The following is a 17,659-nucleotide window of genomic DNA, read 5'->3' as shown; positions in this document are numbered from 1 at the left end:
TAAAAATATTTGAACTATGCAGATTTTATTTTTTGTGTTAATACTGATTAGAGCACAAATTGATTGCCTGTACATATATCACGCAATTCAATCAGTACGTATTGAGTGATGTGAGAAGATTGATTTTATTTTTTGTAACAATCTAAAATTACTTAAAATTCCCAAAAAGTAAGTATTTCATAAATTTTGCATTCTTTAGGGTCGCTAATATAGTGCTATAATTTATGAAATGTTTCTCTAATCAAAGAAAAGTAGACGTACACGGTGAAACATATCTGAAGCTTGACTCTAGTGTATTTTATCCAATTTTAGTTAGGGCGTGGTATATAATATCACATAAAAATCCAATTCGATCACGATCTCGAACTAAATCTCGTTGATTGCTATTTTTTAGAATTTTATTTTAAAATATTGTTGTTGATTACATTAATATAGGAACCAAAACACAATGGATGTACACAAAAATTAAATGTAGTTTTTATAAAACTAAAATTATCCATGACTCTATAAGTTGAGCATAATATGTATCTGATAGGTATAGGGTAGAGAAATCGTATTTTTTTTTCAGTAAAAGAACGTTGATTTAGTTTCGAAATGCTGGTTACTTGAGAAAAAATTCACATTTTGTTCTGTGTAATGTAAACAATTTTCTTCTTTATTTGCATTTGTGAGTAAAGTTAAACACAATCTATCAAAACCACAAGCTATACAAAATGTAATTATTAAATTTATCATAAATTATCATTAAGAGGCATAAATAACATGCATATAAAAAATTGAAAAACAAAGCTTTCACTTCAAAGGTCCTACTAACGACCCTCTAAAAAATGTATAAAAAATACATACAAAAAATATACAGGTAAATAATCAATCGACGAAGAGCGCAGACATGTTAAAAAAATAAGCTAACTTTATTAATCAAGTGAAGCATTTCCTTTTCAATTTTTATTTAAAAATAATAAATTCGCTATCATACCACATCTTTATTTTGCTAATGTATTATAACGGTTCAGTTTGAATGTTTAACACTTTTCTATTTTCTCGAGGGAGAGCTAATGACTCCCTTACTGGAATGATGAATGGCAATGATTCTGCAAGAATCTTGTGCGTGACAATACATACGTGAACGTAGAGCTAGAGTTCGGACTAGATGGGCGTTATTTAAACGTTTATCTTTCTTCGTCTTCGAACGATATTGGCCGACGTTATAATAAGCTAAATAGGCTAAAAACCCCTGTCTCCCTATTAACAACAAGTAATTTCATTAGGAGGCTCCTGAAGAGTCACATGCGTCATTTGCTTTACGGCACTTCAATTTTTTCAATTGATTTCTTGATAAATTAGCCAACATCTGTCAATTTAATTACTCATACTGATAATTTCTTATGAGCAAGCTTAATTAAAATCAATAAGTAATCTACAGCAATCAATTAAAAAAAAATATATATATTTTACGTCAGTTGAACTCGCTATTGCAAATTAATTATTAGCTTTCTCGCTTGTAAAAGAAGTCATTTTCACTACCGATTTCAAAGCAAAGAGTGAACCTTACTAATATATAACAACTACAAACATTCTCAAGAACTCTGTAACAAAAATCACACCACCTGTAAATTTCGTTTTCTCCAAATTATCGTTAAATAGCAAAAGTTTTATTTTGAGTGAATAGCACAGTAGAAGTGCCACTCAAACATATTTCAACTTCAAAATTGACATTTAATTAGGTTTTCAATCACTTTTAGTCGCCTTTATATCATTCTCATTAGGCTTCTCTTTCTCTTCCACTTTCTCCTTGTCTTCCGTCATCTCTTCTTTCTTAGAAGCAGGCTTGTAATTGAAGCCAGAACTAAAGGTATCCATCACTCTACTTCGGAGCTTTTGTGGTATCACCATTATCGTTGTCGTCATGTTACCCAAAAATAGTACCAGGAACATCGCGCTTAGCACCGGAACATGCCAAGTCGCTTCCGGATGCCAGGTGAGTTTCAGAAGCGTGTAGGCATTGTAGAGCTGGAAAAAGTAGCCAAAGAAAAGGAAAGGCAAGAGGAAGGATAATCCTCGCCACATCCACGAATGAAAGCCTTCGATCGTGATGTCCATATTGTGCCGTTCACCCAGCGCTTTCAGACGATAGAGCACACCGCGCTGATAACGGAATTGCAGATACTGAACTACACCTAAAAGAAGATCCAACTGCTTGTAAAAACAAGTTTGCCAAAAATTTACGGAATTTCGCAAAAAAACAAATTTTTAGCAAAATTTTATGTTCTTTTAACGATCCCGATAAATTATTCTATTGATAATGGCATTAAGGTGTTTGAGAAATTAAAAAAAAAAATTATCATTGAATCAACTGTTATGTAAGATACATTTTCAATTCATGCTTTAAACTCATGTGAGATAAATAATTTAGTAATTTGTAATCTGATCACAATCATAAAGGTTGTTCGGAAATAGAAGTCCAGGGTATTGCATGCATGTTTGCACAATCACAATGTGCCATAAATAAGAATAGGAGTTGACAATCATAAAACTTACTTATGTAAACATTGAACCACATGAATTGTCCTCGGAATGCATACCATGGCCCAGTATTTGGCCAGACTAATAGTACACCAGATACTACAGTAGACAGGAAATGGTGAAATCTCCACCAGCCTTTGATTCTTGATCCATTAACTTTAAGTATGCTTTCTCGTATCGTCAGAGTACAATAATACCAGACTAGCAGAAACATGAAGCTCAGCTCCAATGTTCTGCAATACAGTGATAATAATTAGAATTTAGAACACCCTTATAATTGCAGAATTTATGCTTGGAGTATTGATTGTGATACTTGCCTGTAATTTGTAAATAAATTAATTACTGAGAGGATGAATCCAATCACAGATAAAACAAGCTTGAATTTTTCATATTCATCTTTGTACTTAAACCTGTAACAAAGTCCAACAATTAATTTGTCAACCCATTATCTAAGAGTGGTTACATCATTGGAGAGATTAAGAAAGCATACTCACTTATCATTTTTGTTCAATATCGAGACATTAACGCTACCTAGTATTATAGAAAGATACGTTCCATTTGCTTTTGGCAACGTTTGCTCCATCTCGTGAATTTGCTGCTCTCTCCTCTGCATGTCTTTGTCCAACATTTGCCTGGTCTCGCTCGCATGAAGACTGAGATAGAAAAATAACATAGATAAGTCAAAACGCTCTTTGTGTCATCCAACTTTCTAGAAAAACGACAGCTAAGCCTGATTGCATGGACTCACTGTTTCAAGGACTTTTTTATGACTCCCATGCGATACTTCTGATGTGATATTCCATTCTGGCATTTTTTCTGCAGCTCTCCTACCTCCTCCAACTTGGCCAAGTATGTTCTGTTTAACGCCTATAAAAAAAAGAGTCAGCATAAATCTCCATGAAGCGCAGCTAGAACTACATCGTTTGGAGAAAGAAAAAAAAATTAACGATGGGATCATAAAAACGGGCGATCTCGAATGGAGAGCTGCGCGACCGCTTGCAACAGTCACATGAATAGGTGAAAGGTCGACGGTAAGGTTAGGTATTAACAAACAAATATGTAAAGAGAGATAAAGAGAGAGAGAGAGAGAGAGAGAGAGAGAAAGATGCTTCTGGAAAAGACACCGATTACAATATTGACAATGATACTCGAGATTGCAATAGCCTCTTATCAGCCGCGGCTCTTCTGTACACCAAAATTTCGTCGACTAACGAAAATACCTCTCCCTCGCATCGAAAAATCAGGGATATATCTCCAGAAACCTAACCTAGAAGCCCGTGCGAGATGATAGCGAAAAACTACGGTCGAAATTTGCAATAACAGCTGCGTTTGAAGGCTCACCTCGAGTTCCTTGTAGTCATTCTGCAGGTCATTCCAGTCCTTGAGACAGCTCTCCACGTCGGTATTCATCTTTCAAATAATGTCGGCTGCCGTCTTTTCCACAGCTCTCCCACGATCTCTACTCCGAAAAGCAGGAGCTCCGCGCTGTAGCAGCTCTCCGATCCGGAACAAAATATGTAATCGTAGCTAGGATAAAAAAAAACAGCACAGCCTGTGTATACGAGGCTCGTTCGCGCGCAGGTGAGTGCGTAGCACACGACTCTGAGCTATAACGATCCGGCGAGAAATGCGCGCGAAAAGTGCAGCTGCTGTTCTCTCCTCTGCCGTGTCGTCGAGTACACTAAACTAAACAGTGCGGGTATAACAACTCTAAAACAGGGAAAAACTGGCGCGGCGCGTAGCTTTTCCGGCGGCGCTCGCGGCGCGGACTCGAAATAGCAGACTGCACACAGAGCGTATACGGATATACGCGATGATGACGATGTGTATGTGTGACGCGTGTATACACTTATGTAAGTACAAGTATTACTCTGAAGAAAGAGAAGAGAGAGTCGCTCTGGCCGTCATTTATACGCACGTCATATCTCTCTCGCGGGCTTTTGACGATCGTATCGATCGGCGCTTCGGCTATCGCGGGGCCAAGTGTCGTTTAAGTGCGGCTTTATGCATTGTTAATTTTGAATTTCGAAGCGATAGTTGGGAGTATTTATATAAATGGGCCCAGGCCCAGAAAGATCGAGGGGACGTCACTGCGGGTCTTTGATGCGCGCGCGCACTGCCGATTGCCGTTTGCCGATATTACCGATCGAATGTTGTATTATACGCTTTATTTAAGTATTGAGAATCGGATTTATTTATAGGCTGGAGAACGATGTTTACTCGGTTATGTTAGATATGCAAAGGTGATGCGTATACGAATGGAATGAAAAGACACACGCTGCGTGGTTCATTCGATAGATGATTGATTATTTATCTAATCACGTGGCCTTGCGTCGCGCGAATTGTAAAAATCTCTTCGCATACCTAATAAACACACAAGCCTGTGTTGATTGAATTCGATTGCAACGATTAAGTGCAGGTTGATCAAGGTTCGATTTCGCTAAATATTCGAAGCGATCGATCGATGTATAACAAACTTTTATGTATTTACAAACTCCGAAGGTATTCCAAACAATCCAGTCGATCGCTGTAATGCGGCGTGTTGATAACCGGTTTAAAAATAGAATTTGTATTAAAATTTGTGGAACGTATACACGAGGTTCCGAAAATAGATCGAGGGTAGGTATTAATAGATAAAATGCAAATCAGTAGGTTGCTGTAATATAAAAGAAGCGGCAGGTCCGATAGTAGCTTAGCTCACCCGGTCGATTTTTTTATTCTTACCGTGATATCTAAAATTTTAAAAAAATTCTTTCAATTACAAATTACTCCACATTTACCTACGCATGCTTCGCATCGCAAAAGAATTACACACTATACCGAGTGAGATGATCGACAGCTGAGTCAACCGAACGACGATATGAGATATGATTTCTCCAAAAGTGGAAAAGCACTAAGTAGCATACACTTACGGCCTCTAAAAGTCGCATTAGCAGTGGCTCGTGTCCGCCTCGAGGCCGTTGCCGAATTATTTCGGAGTTAGATTTTATATAATACATACACTCACACATCAGGCACACACATGCACACGCGACGAGCGCCATCAAGGCCCCCCGTCGGTTGCAAGGATTAAAAGGACACGCTCGAGCGATTCGTTTCATCTTATTTTTTTTTCTCTTTTACTTACTCGCTCTACGGAGAAGCGGTTTTGAATATACATATACGACACGCGCTATGGGCGGCGTGATTTTATTTGAATTTTTAATCGTCGCCGCGATGCTGACACGTTCATCTTTCCTCTGAACGTTTTATAAATCATGTCCGTATTATGGGTAAATTATAATCGTTAGTTTTAAGACGTTAACGCGTTTGTTAACAATTTTTCATCAAAACTGGTATAAATACTTTATGCTGAGGAGTATCCACAGAATTGTTGTGAATGAAAACAATGAAATCATTGCTTTACATTTCTGCGAGATACGTGACACGCGCTATTTCTCACGTGAGCAATCGTGCGTCTGAAAAAAAGAACAGTCTGGATTTGAAAATATACATTAAAACTAGTTACAGCCTCAAGGTGATCAGCCTCATTAGGAAGAAATAATTTATGCTCTGGAAAATGGGATATTAATAAACGCGCAGGGGAAAAGAATCAGATAAAGTATATAATATACTGACGGCGACTCGTTTACACACAGATGAGTAACAGTGTTCTGCAACAATTAATTTGTATTAATGAATATTAGTATATATGGCATACAAGCTGAACTCTGAAATATAATTTCGACAAAGTTTCACTTTAGCTCACGTTATGACGCAAAGACTACTCATAATATGAGCTATTTCACTCCGTTAGCCTAGCAGTTTCGTTTTGCTCGGCATCTCTCGTTACTTCGGCTTTTCTAGACTTGGGCACGTCGGCGGCACGTGCTTTCTCCTCTCTCCGAGCTGCTTAATTTTTAATTGTGCTACGATATAAAAATCCTCCCTTGACCCTGAAAACACATTCACATAATTAGAATATTTTAATATACAGATCGCATGCTTGCTAATGTTAAATTAAAAAAAAACAACGCTCGACCGCACTATACGCAACCAGCCGTGCGCGCAGATATCTCTCTCCTATCGCTCGTTCGCCTGTATAAAAAAACGAACAACCTCATAGCTGCGCTCTCCGCCTCTGCATTAGAGGACATCGGTCCGGAAGGCAAGAACCTCGAGGACGACCCTGACCGTGAGCAACTCCAAACGTCGTGCCGCGATAGAAAGGGAACCTCCTCTCTCTCTCTCTCTCTCTCTCTCTCTCTCTCTCTCTCTCTCTCCTTCTGCTTATTCTTCTTCTTCTTCCTCTTCCTCGCTCGTTCTTCTCTCACTCCCTCCACGCGAGCGCGCATACGTTTGTCGCTCTGTGTACAATGTACATAATACCATACAGCCGGCCGCATCACAGTGTCTCTTGGCGGCGCGTGGGAGAAAGAGCCGAGATCTCGCGATCGCTCGAAATTCCTCGAGGGATGCGGAGCCGCCCCCGTTGTGGATTTGGAAAATTCGCCTGCCGATGTGAAGTGAGGGAGGACAAGTGTGTGATGTGTAGTTCGCGGTTGCTGTGGTGCTGCTTCGTCGACGTTTGATACACAAGGTAATCGATCGTTTAAAAAAATCGGCCGAGAAACGTTTACACCGAAACTTCAGAGAAGAACGTCTCGCTCGCGCAATTACTTCATTCCGGGAAGCCGATAACGTATTATACCTTTCGGAGATATTTCGGCCCCGCTTGAATTATAGCGCACGCGGCGCTTGCAACAGGTTCAAAGAAGCGCGCGCACCGCTGAAGTCGCTTCTTCTCTTCCCACGGGACTTCCTCTCTTCCTCGAGATTGCGCGCGCGCGCGCGGAAATCATCATAACGGCCCTCGATCTAAAAGCGCGAGTGCGCGCAGAGCTCAAACGGGATCAAAAGCCGATTCCCACACGAGGCTCATCGGCGAGGCTCTTTTTGCGCGTATACTTACACACTGACTGACTGTCTCGCCTCGGGACTGCGAATATTCAGAATGCGAGCATTGTTCGTAAGAGATGAGCGGTTTTTTGTTTTTTAAACGGATGATTTTTATTTTCTTGGGTTTCTGCAATAAATTAGGGTTCAACATCTTTCTCGCAGCATACAAGTTACGTTTTAGTATGCTAATAGGGAAAACCGCAATCGAGGAAGCGAATTCAAATCCTCTGCTTGTTTCACCGTATAAAACCATTGTTATACGAGCGCAACTGTTGGCCTGCGCGACCGCAATAGAAAATTCGAGACGCGAAACGTGAGTATCTTCCGGTCAGAACCAAACGCTTCAGCACTTTTGCCGAACGTTTAACTTTTCTTTTTTTTTGTGTAATTCGAACAAAGAATAATATTATGGCTCATGCAAATACAATAAGAAACTCGCGTGCGTTGGCAGTTTTTCTCGAATCCAATGCACTCGCGAGTGTCGACCAAACAAAGTGTCGAAATGAAGTTTCATAATTATCGAAATGTAATATACGCCGGTACAAACTGTTGTTCCAAGACCTATAGGTATCATGTAGGATCGCGTCGTGTATATTTTATTATGTCTCTAACCGCTCCGTAAATTCGCGAATATTCGCCTTGTTAACGACAACCTACTCAGGGTTCCTAACTTCTCCACACCATTTAATTTTACACGGGCTTCATGGCGCTGATGTATCGTACACCCTAGTCAGGGTTCCTAACTTCACCACTCCGTTTACTTTTACACGTACTTCGTGGCGCTGATGGATACTTAACAAGGCGAATAGTGGTAGTTCGGCTCGGTCGCTGGTAACACCAAGAATAATCGTATCGAGTGTGTATTTGTTGGAAAGCATCAATATTTGTGTGAATGCAAGCATGAATGAGCAAAGATCGAGAAGACGCTGAGGGATTAGTAAGTAAGGGAAAGAACGAGTGTCTAGGTACGAGAGAGAGAGAGAGAGAGAGAGAGAGAAAGAGGGAAAACGGAAGACATTTTCCGCTGTCCCCAGAACGGCGTGGCGTGGCGTCGGAAGGGCCCAGGCGTGGGTGGGCCTAAGAGTCATTCTGAAAGTGACAGGCAAGTGGTGCGCACGTTAGACCTAAAGTGTATTCATTTATGTACTCATTCTTTTTATATACAATATATTATCAATACAGTGTTAAATAAATTCTTTATTCAATCACACATCACGATCCTTCATTTAAGAAAATCCAACAGTATTGAATTAACAAAGTATATATATGAAATCGCCTCTGGGCAACCTTTACGCAATACACCGGACAAAAAGTATCGATTAGTTACATATCGCGCGAGAGAGAGGGAACCTATATAATAAAATACACGAAATCGCGTTTATTTTAAGACGCGCAGTTTACCAAGTTGATCGATAAATTTATTTAAAGAATAGCTCGCCTGTACACGTCAGAGCTTCGAGAGAGAGAGCTTCGAGAGAGAGAGAGAGAGAGAGAGAGAGAGAGAGAGAGAGAGAGAACCCATTTGCAATAGTCACCAGCCACTTTTATTTTTCAAAACAACACATTGTCAACAGGTGACTGAGCGAAATCGCAGCTGAGCCCACTTTGATATATCTCGCGCACAGGTGCTTTTTCATTTGTTTTTCACGCACATCCATAGCATGATCCTCAAAAGAAACGTCACCTAACTCCTCCAAACGCTAAACGTGAGGCGAACGTTATAACATTTTTTCTTTCATATACTTATGCGCAGCTGCAGCGCCGAATATCTACGCACATCGTCGGTATAGGTTGGGCCTTTTTATCGATGCACTGCAGGCAGGAGCCGCAATAAAACTCGCCGCAGTCGCGCGTACACGACTGCGCGCACGATAAGAAGATGCACAGCCGAAAACCGGAGCCGCGCTCGCTATTACGGAGTATAAGTCGCACCTTCGCTTTCCACTACTGCCTCGTCTAGGTGAGTCTGATCTCTATTACGCATAGCTTTCTTTTTTATATTGCTTCACAGCATAGATAAGGCGAATTGAAAAAAAAATCGTAGCATCACTTTCGAACACGCTTTTTCCGACGTTTAAAATTCATTTCTATCTTATCGCCTCGCGACACGCTCCAATATCAAACCAATTATGCTAAATATACAACGGGCGAGTGTGCGCATGATAAACGACATAATCGTTTCCTCGGGCTAGTCTGCTTTTTCAGTGCGGAGAACATCGCGATGCAGCGAATCTCGAAATTGTACCTGTCACTGGCGAACCGAGCAGTGGCATCGTCCCTCGCAGAGATGCCGGACTGCCGAGGTTTGCCGGTGATCGGTACCATCAGCTCGTTGGTGCAATCGGATCGGGGTAAATGTCTGCACGAGTACATCGACAAGATGCACAGGAGACACGGGCCGATGTTCCGAGGGAGGGTCGGACCCACTAAAGCCATCTTCGTCAGCTCGACGGATGCCATCAGAGAAGTCTTCAGGCTGGAGGGACCCACGCCACAACACTTCGTACCCGAGGCTTGGCTGCTCTACAACAAGCTGAAGGACAGGGAGAGGGGCTTGCTGTTCATGTGAGCATTGGATTTTTTTTTCTATTCGTCAACTCATATTCTCTAGAAGCAATCCGAACAGCTCACATACCGATAAAGCGAGAGATAGGAATTCCGAAAGTCATCGGCTCTCCTCACAGCGCATCGCTTTCACAGTCGTTTATCAAAATAAACAAAGTAAAACCTACTGCGATTATGAAACAAAGCTCTTGTTATCGTTTCGCGAAAGCTCGAAATCTCCTCAAAGCCGAGAGCAACACAGCAAGAACATGCGCGCTGGTTTTAATCCGCCAATTAAGAGAGCTCGCGTGGCAGTGTTATGCGCATTACGATGCAGAAAGCCACTTGTTATTGGGCTATATTCACTTATCGCTTCAATTGAGCTTTATTCCCGCGCGCGCGCCGTGCGGCTCGGTGTGTAAACGCATACGCATCGGGAGGGTTTACTGGGGTAACTGACCGCGTTATCGCCGCTTTTGCGTCAGCGCAAGTGAATCACTATTCACTTGCGCTTATTTTCGGAGATGAATTTCGTTCGCTTATATAGACTCGCGATGCAAGAGGCTTGAAAGATGAACGAGGGTCTGCTGTATTTTCTTTCAGGGACGGCCAGGAGTGGCTGCACTACAGGCGGATACTGAATAAAATGATGCTGGCTCCAGACTCGGCCAAGTCGATGAGCAAACCGTGCCAGGAAGCTGCGATGGATCTCGTTGAAAAATGGAAGGGTTACAGGAATAACGAGCGAATCGTGCCGGATCTCGAGAACCAGTTGTACCAGTGGTCGATCGAAGGTAAAATGATGAATAAGCTATAATAAGCTAAGTGTGATGCTTAGAAAAATCATTCCCAAATCATCTCAGCTTTAAAAAAAAAAAAAAAAAAAAAAATGTATAACGCACCTCCAACAGTCCTCCTAGCAACACTAGTCGGTTCAGCCTGGCCCTCCTATCGCAGGAGCATCCTGAACGAGCTGGGAATCCTCTCGTGCAGCCTCAGCCGAATCTTCGAGTACTCGGTGCATCTGTCGAGCGTCCCGGCTCGTCTGGCGATGCTGTTACGGATGCCCTCCTGGACAGGTTTCGTAACGGCGGCCGACTACGCCCTGGACACCGTCGGCCGCTTCGTCGAGGAGATGGAGAAACTTGAGAACGCCGAAGACGGCCTCCTCGGAGCGATGCTGCGAAACGGCATCGACAGCGAGATGCTCAAACGGATCTGCGTCGACCTCATCCTCGCGGCCGGTGACACTGTGGGTTATGAATTAAAATTTAAAAAATTACGATCGATTTCGAGAATATAGAACAGAGGAAAATAATCGATCATTACCTCCAGACAGCTTACTCGATGCAGTGGCTTCTGTACCTGATGGCCAGCAACCCGTCCGCCCAAGAAGCCATCCGTCAGTCTCTTCTCGAGCTCGACGAAGCGGAAGTACTTCGCAACGCTCTTCTCAAGGGTGCCATCAAGGAGTCGCTACGGCTCTACCCAACCGCGCCGTTTCTCACGCGAATCCTACCGCAAGACACTCTTCTCGCCGGCTATCCCGCTTGCAAGGGCGTGAGTATAATAATCCTTTCGACGCACCTTTCTCCCTTTCTCTCTCTCTTGAATCGATTCTTCTCGGGAGTACATAGACGCCTTTGTTGCGCGAAGTAAATCCTCGTCGATCATCGTTGCAGGAGTTGGTGGTCATCTCGCTTTACTCGTGCGGCAGAGACGAGGCCAACTTTCCGAGAGCCGACGAGTTTCTTCCGCAGAGATGGCTGAGAAGCGAGAAAGGAGAATTCCAAGGGGTGATCAATCCGAATGCCACGCTGCCTTTCGCTATGGGCGCGAGGAGCTGTATTGGAAGGAAACTCGCCGAAGTGCAAATGTCACTCACCATGGCCGAGGTGAGCGATGGACTTGAATTTTTCCTTCCTTTTATATCCCGGCTGTATACTGATTTCAATCTGTTTGTGCTTGATGTAGCTGCTGAGGAACTTCAAGATCGACTGCGTGAATAAAAATAAAGTCCGGATGAAGCTGAGAATGATTTCCGCGCCATCGGAACCGTTGCAGCTTCAGCTTACGCCCTGGAGTCGATGATGATGGTTCAATTCGATTGTTAGTATTGGAAGTTGTACATACGTGCCTCGAGGGAACTGACGATTTTTTAATGTTTTTAAACGCAGCGTGAACTCGATTTTATACACTCTATATATATATTGTATAATTAACATTTTTTGAGGTGCATTTATAAGAGTACCTACGTATAGTTATACACTGCAGCTAGTTCAAATTAGTTGTACATTATATACCTGTGTCACTAATTTATTGTGTAATTTTAAGTTTTCAATGAAACTATACCATCGATACAATAATGTATGTTAACAGTCTGATTAGCGACTATAACGCGTGCAATACATCGGAAAGGAATTCAATGAAAACAAATATATTAATATTCGAATCGTTTACTTATATATCGCTTGTATAATACAATTTCAGGTAAATAGAAAAATTATCTTAAAATCGCAACGTAAAAATGCAGAAAAATTTAATCTTTTTTATTTATATATGTATATATGTGTACCGCTAAAACAAGGAAAATTGCTGTCCCTAATACGATTTTGGTAAACGTATTAGAGAAATTTCTATTGTTTAAAATTCTATGAATTGTTATTATTATTGTTATTATCATCATTATTATTATTGTGTATATAAAACGACGCCCTTAAAAATTACATAATACAACATTTTAGAAACAAGTTTTTATCCAATCTTTAAGCTCATTTTGCAATAACAATCCAGAGGGTCTTGCCCAGTAATAAAAGTACCCGAAGATATATCCGATATATCTTTTTATCGAGCGTAAGGTGATTGCTAATCTCACATTGGAGTTATTATTTACACGATTGGTTTGAGCTACGATTCACAATAAGAAAAAAAGTTTCTGGGTCCTTATTTTGATGAAAATTTACCGAAATTTTAATCTAAAAACTATTTTTGATCTTTTCTTCAAAACTGCAACAATAATTCATCGCGATTCGTAGATCATTAAAACAAAAATGTTATATAACTATTGGACTTTAAAAGTCGCATAATATTTAAATTTAAAAGCATCTCATAAAAATTATGCATAATGATTACGGTATTGCTTGGAGAGAAAATCACGTAAAACATATATGCGATCTTAGATGGCAACCAAGTTTCGAATGTTTAAAATTAGACCAAATAACTCTTATACGTATTTTAATTGCGTCATGTATACGTTCGTAATAAGAATTTCATTTTTTCTAATCTGCAAATGAATTTTAGTTTTACATCAATGTACATCAATATATATATATGTATAAAATTACGGTTTTTAACTCAAATAATACATATGTATTTGATTATAATAGATAACAGCCTCAACGCAATATGAATTAATAAAAATAATCCATTTTTAGTTAATAAGATGTAAAGTATTAACAGCTATAGTGATCAATATGACTTGAAAGACCATAAACGAACATGAAATTAAAAATAAAACTGGTTGCATAAGAAGGATAAACATTGAACACACTCTTTTTAAATGCTCATTAGTTATGTTAGAGTAAGAGAGATATAGCTCGAACCATGTAATACAAGAATTTTATATTCAAAAGTTTCTTCTCGTATATTTTTATACACAATTATAGCAATATTTGTAAAAATTCTTAAATTGAACTGAAAATAAATATGATGTCTATTCCAAAGTTCATGTTCTAAAGTTCTTCCAAATGACATTGTTATAAATATAAATACATAAGCGCACCGAGAAAAATGCTTCATTAAACATTGACAGATAGTGTGCTTTTGTTATCACAAGTAACTCGTTAAATAGTTAAAAATTATTGCTTGACTTAGTAAAATTTTTCAGTCGAGCATTTTTCTTAGTGCCGTAACTCCTGCCTAAGAAGTTTCTGAGTGTAATTCACTACAACTCGTTTGATATCGCGAAACCCTAAATTTGAATAAATTCCGAATTTCAACAAGCTAATTACAATAAAAAATCGTTTTTATGCAGTGTCTATACAAAGACATTCGGTTCAAATTTAAGTTTCGCGATTTATTTCTTAATTCTGTAAAAAATAAACTGATATTACTACACGGAGGCTCCGGATAGTAAAATCACGTGTAATTTTACATATTTGGCTTCCATGTACCTTTTGAAATATTTTACGAGTCATGTCAAAAAACTAGCTTCATGATTTTTCGAGCACGGTTTTCAGTCTACATAATCGTGATTCGAGACAACTTAAGAATAAAAAGTAATTACAAAGGCTTCTAATGGTTCAAAAAAATTTTCGACAATCTAAAATTTAGAACTAAATTCGAAGAAATTCACTTGAAAACCCATGCTTCTAAAATCATACTGCTCGTCAATAAGGGACACAGAAAACCGGTCTCGTCCCTGCGTAACGACAGAAAGCTTGCTCAGCGTTGAGCGAGTACACTGGTAATAATGTCCCTAACCTCGTCGAGGAACTCCTTGAAGCTGTCGCAGGTGGCAAAGTCTGCAAAAGCCCGAAGGCGTTCAGACCTTGTCATCTTGGTTGTGAGGAAACTCTTGACGCAGCACACCTTAAGCTCGTGGCAGTCGTTATTACGAGCCCAGGACCAAGCTCTGCTGAAGTTCTCGTGGTTCAGCTTGGACATTGAGCTTTCGGTGAGCAACTCAGAGACGTCGGCCATGAGAAACTTGTCCGCTAACAGCACGGCATCCAGAAGCGACTCGATTGTTCGATTTTGGAATGCCGAACCGTTTGCCGCAAGCAGAAGAGTGTTAAGGCCCTCTTTTGAAGTGTTTTTAAGCTTGACCCGTCTCTTACCAGACTCCGAGAAGCTACCCTCTAGCATAGCTGAGAACGCATCCGAGCGTTGACATAGCACCCGTCGGCAGGCATCCACCGTTGTACCGTCATCAAGCTCGAACGTTACCGTAGACGGTTTTGTGTGACTCTCCATACCGCAACCCTGAACAATTTTTCAATTCAGATTATTTTGCAAAACTGATTACCTATAGAATGAGGTATAAAGTCGATATTTACCATGGTAGACAGTAAGCAGTTATCGATAGGCTGATTCTTGTCTAAAGCATCGGGTCGCACATCCAGCGTGTCAGCCAATTGGCAGATCGACCAGATGGCCTCTTTGTACAAAGTGTGCTCGTTCTTTGACAAGATATCGAATATGAGAGGCAAAGCCCCATGGTTTTTGAGCAGGCAGCGTAACAATTCCTTGGATTTTATAAGAAATGGTATGGAGACAGCAGTGACAACGCGATGAGACTCCTGACCGCGTAGTAGGATCGACTGTAACTCACCAACAGCACCACCCGTTTCTGCCAAGGCACACATGTGCCGCGTGTATTGCTCCGAACCGCTTAGATTCTGAGCCTCAAACACAAATCCTTGTTTGATTAGCGGCATGAGATAGGCTTGATTTCTACGAAAATCATGAAGTACGAATTAATTTTATTTCATAAAAGTAAGAGATTTATAATTAATAGAACTACTTACTTGACGATTCTGCTAAGTATTCGCGAAGCTTTCGGATTTTTTGCGCATTTAATGTAAGTGGCAAGGGGTCCTATCATAGCTGGATCGGCGAGCTTGTCGATCGGATCGTCCAAGTAACTTAATCTGCTCAACAATGCAAGAGTCCATGCGCCAACATGTTTGTTGGCTTCGTTTTTCCCTGCTTTTCCGCAATCCTGAGTTTCCTCCAGTTCTATCGTCGTTGAATTAAAACTGTTCAAAGATTCGATTTCTTCTTGTGGTTCTGCAACAACGTAGTAGTTATCAACCAATGTATTTTATATCGTGATTACAGAGATGTATAACAATGTCAAACCATTTTCGGCCCACTCGTTATCGCTACAAACGGGACTGTAATTTTCTTCCCCATTCTCATCGTCGGAGTTTTCTATGTCTTCAAACAACTTCATTGGGGGTGTGCTAGGTGGAGTAGACGATCCACTACGTGCACTTCTGGGGCTCCAATCGTCTTGCTGATAGTCCAGACTAAATCTGTAAGAATAAAATCGACATCGTTACGAATCGTCGAGTTATTAAAGCTCTTGCAAATCAATAATCACTTCAGCTCACCTCCCAGAACTGGTTCTGTTGTACTTTGCATCGACTTTCCTGTACGGCGACCGATCTCCCGAGCGTTTCCTAGGTGTCGATATCTCTTCCGACTCGACTGGTGCCTCGATTGCCAATATCTGCAATTTGTTTCCCAGTATGTCGAGAAGGCCATTTTTCACCATTATCAGGATACTCTCGTCGTCGTACATGAACTGGGCAAGAGCGTGCAGCAACGCAGGATGGTACTGTTCGTTCTCCTCCTTTTTTAGAAGGTCCAGCATGACCTGTAGACCGTTGCAGTAACGGATTCGTATGCGATTTACCGCTTCGCGGCAGAATAAACAAAGACTAGCTACGATTTCATGATGGTAATAAGAACAGGTATCCGCGAGCCTGACGGTGACTTCAACGGCATCACAATCACCGAGAGGAGGTCGACATTCTGGTATCAAGGCCAGACTATACACACATTTTATGGCCAATTTATTTTGCGTTTCGTACAAAGAGACAAGTGTCTTGAAACCTTCATTGTCTTTTTCTCCTAACATTTGATTGGCGCACTCGTAATTAGAACCAACCAGAAATGCACACATGGCTTTCAAGCAGGTTTCTGCCAGGTCCATTAATTTCATTTCATGCAATTTTTTGCCAACATCGATGAAGATTGCTGTGATTGCTCTGATAATATCGCTTTCAATGATTTTCCGTCTGCTACTATCGCACATACTCCAGATATTTCTAAAAAGAAAAGAAATAATGAGTTTAACATGACCTAAATGCCTGATGTTCAGAAAAAAAAAAGATTATTACCTAACAGCCCTGATAGCCATCAAGTAAGTTGGAACATTAGCTTTATTTTTGATGATGTCATGCAATACTGAAACCACTCCTGCATCATAAAAGGCCTTCGCATGCCAGCTGCAGTCTGCAAGATTCCCAATAAGTCTGCAAGCTCGACATTGCAAATTTTCACTCATTTTCAAATTTTTTAATATCCATATTGTGTTGAAAGTGATGTTTGTGTCCCGCACCTGCAACAGAACCCATTCAACATGTACGATAAATATAATCGACTCAACAATGTTGACACTCTTTTATTTGCCAACAAGAAAAAGTTCTGGCCTACCTGCTGCCTCGCATCCGAGTTCAAGCACAAGTTGGCGAGTATGCTGAGCGAGGCATTCATGATCTTGCTATCCTGGAAGCGCAGCAGCTGCACCAGGAGGTCCAGGCCCCCAGCCTTGACGAAGCGCTTGCAACATTGCGAGTCCCCCTTGAGTCGCGTTAGGCAGCTGAGTATGTGGGCTTTGGCGTTGGCTTTCACGTGTTTTTTTAGCTCAACTAGCGTGTGACTGTCCGCTTTTTCGAGCTCGGAGGACATTTCTTGCGACGGGCATCGATAAATAGAAAAGAATACCGATTAATCGACTGGTGACATAACCTCAAAAAACGAACAGCTGACGCGATTGACAGACGTTACTACTACATGCACAGTCGCGGCCTACGATTCGGGGAAAATACGCAGTGCGCGAGCGCTCGTTCGTGTGTATAAATAT

The 17,659-nt window shown here is 41.0% G+C and overlaps 3 protein-coding genes across 5 annotated transcripts; 1 reads left to right on the top strand and 2 right to left on the bottom strand.

The window, feature by feature from the left end:
- Window positions 1-631: 631 nt before the first annotated feature.
- Window positions 632-6,453, bottom strand: LOC100123868 (transmembrane protein 120 homolog). The gene is made up of 7 exons (XM_001607581.6): window positions 6,272-6,453; window positions 3,865-6,176; window positions 3,272-3,390; window positions 3,018-3,176; window positions 2,841-2,933; window positions 2,539-2,756; window positions 632-2,177 (listed from the first exon to the last, which is right to left on the bottom strand). The coding sequence occupies exons 2-7, from the start codon at window positions 3,931-3,933 to the stop codon at window positions 1,729-1,731; spliced, it is 1,107 nt and encodes a 368-aa protein (XP_001607631.1). The 5' UTR covers window positions 3,934-6,176; window positions 6,272-6,453; the 3' UTR covers window positions 632-1,728.
- An 89-nt stretch (window positions 6,454-6,542) lies between these two features.
- On the top strand, window positions 6,543-13,722 carry LOC100123871 (cytochrome P450 315a1, mitochondrial). Of its 2 annotated transcripts, XM_008214583.4 has the most exons (9): window positions 6,543-7,102; window positions 9,036-9,086; window positions 9,215-9,421; window positions 9,654-10,026; window positions 10,609-10,799; window positions 10,917-11,257; window positions 11,341-11,565; window positions 11,688-11,900; window positions 11,980-13,669. In XM_008214583.4, exons 4-9 carry the CDS (start codon window positions 9,683-9,685, stop codon window positions 12,094-12,096), a joined length of 1,431 nt encoding a protein of 476 aa, XP_008212805.1. In that variant the 5' UTR covers window positions 6,543-7,102; window positions 9,036-9,086; window positions 9,215-9,421; window positions 9,654-9,682; the 3' UTR covers window positions 12,097-13,669. The 2 variants fall into 2 exon arrangements, with proteins under 2 accessions (XP_008212805.1, XP_001607634.2); XM_001607584.5 differs by lacking the exon at window positions 9,036-9,086 and having other exon boundaries at window positions 11,980-13,722.
- On the bottom strand, window positions 12,446-17,631 carry LOC100680361 (armadillo repeat-containing protein 5). 2 transcript variants are annotated; one of them, XM_031922566.1, is made up of 7 exons: window positions 17,230-17,631; window positions 16,914-17,134; window positions 16,122-16,841; window positions 15,868-16,043; window positions 15,534-15,783; window positions 15,063-15,459; window positions 12,446-14,988 (listed from the first exon to the last, which is right to left on the bottom strand). In XM_031922566.1, exons 1-7 carry the CDS (start codon window positions 17,482-17,484, stop codon window positions 14,449-14,451), a joined length of 2,559 nt encoding a protein of 852 aa, XP_031778426.1. In that variant the 5' UTR covers window positions 17,485-17,631; the 3' UTR covers window positions 12,446-14,448. The 2 variants fall into 2 exon arrangements, with proteins under 2 accessions (XP_031778426.1, XP_003424119.1); XM_003424071.4 differs by having other exon boundaries at window positions 15,534-15,795; window positions 17,230-17,629.
- Window positions 17,632-17,659: the final 28 nt, after the last annotated feature.

This window comes from Nasonia vitripennis, chromosome 2, assembly GCF_009193385.2.
Source record: "Nasonia vitripennis strain AsymCx chromosome 2, Nvit_psr_1.1, whole genome shotgun sequence".
Classification (NCBI taxonomy): domain Eukaryota; kingdom Metazoa; phylum Arthropoda; class Insecta; order Hymenoptera; family Pteromalidae; genus Nasonia; species Nasonia vitripennis.
This window is presented reverse-complemented; position numbering and strand designations above follow the sequence as displayed.

Bases quoted from the DNA above. Each gene is read 5' to 3' on its own strand.
- LOC100123868 (XM_001607581.6), bottom strand. From the start codon at position 3,933: ATGAATACCGACGTGGAGAGCTGTCTCAAGGACTGGAATGACCTGCAG. The intron at 3,391-3,864 runs GTGAGCCTTCAA...TTTTTTTTATAG, and splicing joins ATGACTACAAGGAACTCGAG to GCGTTAAACAGAACATACTT. The intron at 2,178-2,538 runs GTAAGTTTTATG...ATCTTCTTTTAG, and splicing joins GTGGTTCAATGTTTACATAA to GTGTAGTTCAGTATCTGCAA.
- LOC100123871 (XM_001607584.5), top strand. From the start codon at position 9,683: ATGCAGCGAATCTCGAAATTGTACCTGTCACTGGCGAACCGAGCAGTG. The intron at 10,800-10,916 runs GTAAAATGATGA...CACCTCCAACAG, and splicing joins GTACCAGTGGTCGATCGAAG to TCCTCCTAGCAACACTAGTC. The intron at 11,258-11,340 runs GTGGGTTATGAA...CATTACCTCCAG, and splicing joins TCCTCGCGGCCGGTGACACT to ACAGCTTACTCGATGCAGTG.
- LOC100680361 (XM_003424071.4), bottom strand. From the start codon at position 17,484: ATGTCCTCCGAGCTCGAAAAAGCGGACAGTCACACGCTAGTTGAGCTA. The intron at 16,842-16,913 runs GTAATAATCTTT...TTTTCTTTTTAG, and splicing joins ATGGCTATCAGGGCTGTTAG to AAATATCTGGAGTATGTGCG. The intron at 15,460-15,533 runs GTAAGTAGTTCT...TGATTTTCGTAG, and splicing joins ATACTTAGCAGAATCGTCAA to AAATCAAGCCTATCTCATGC.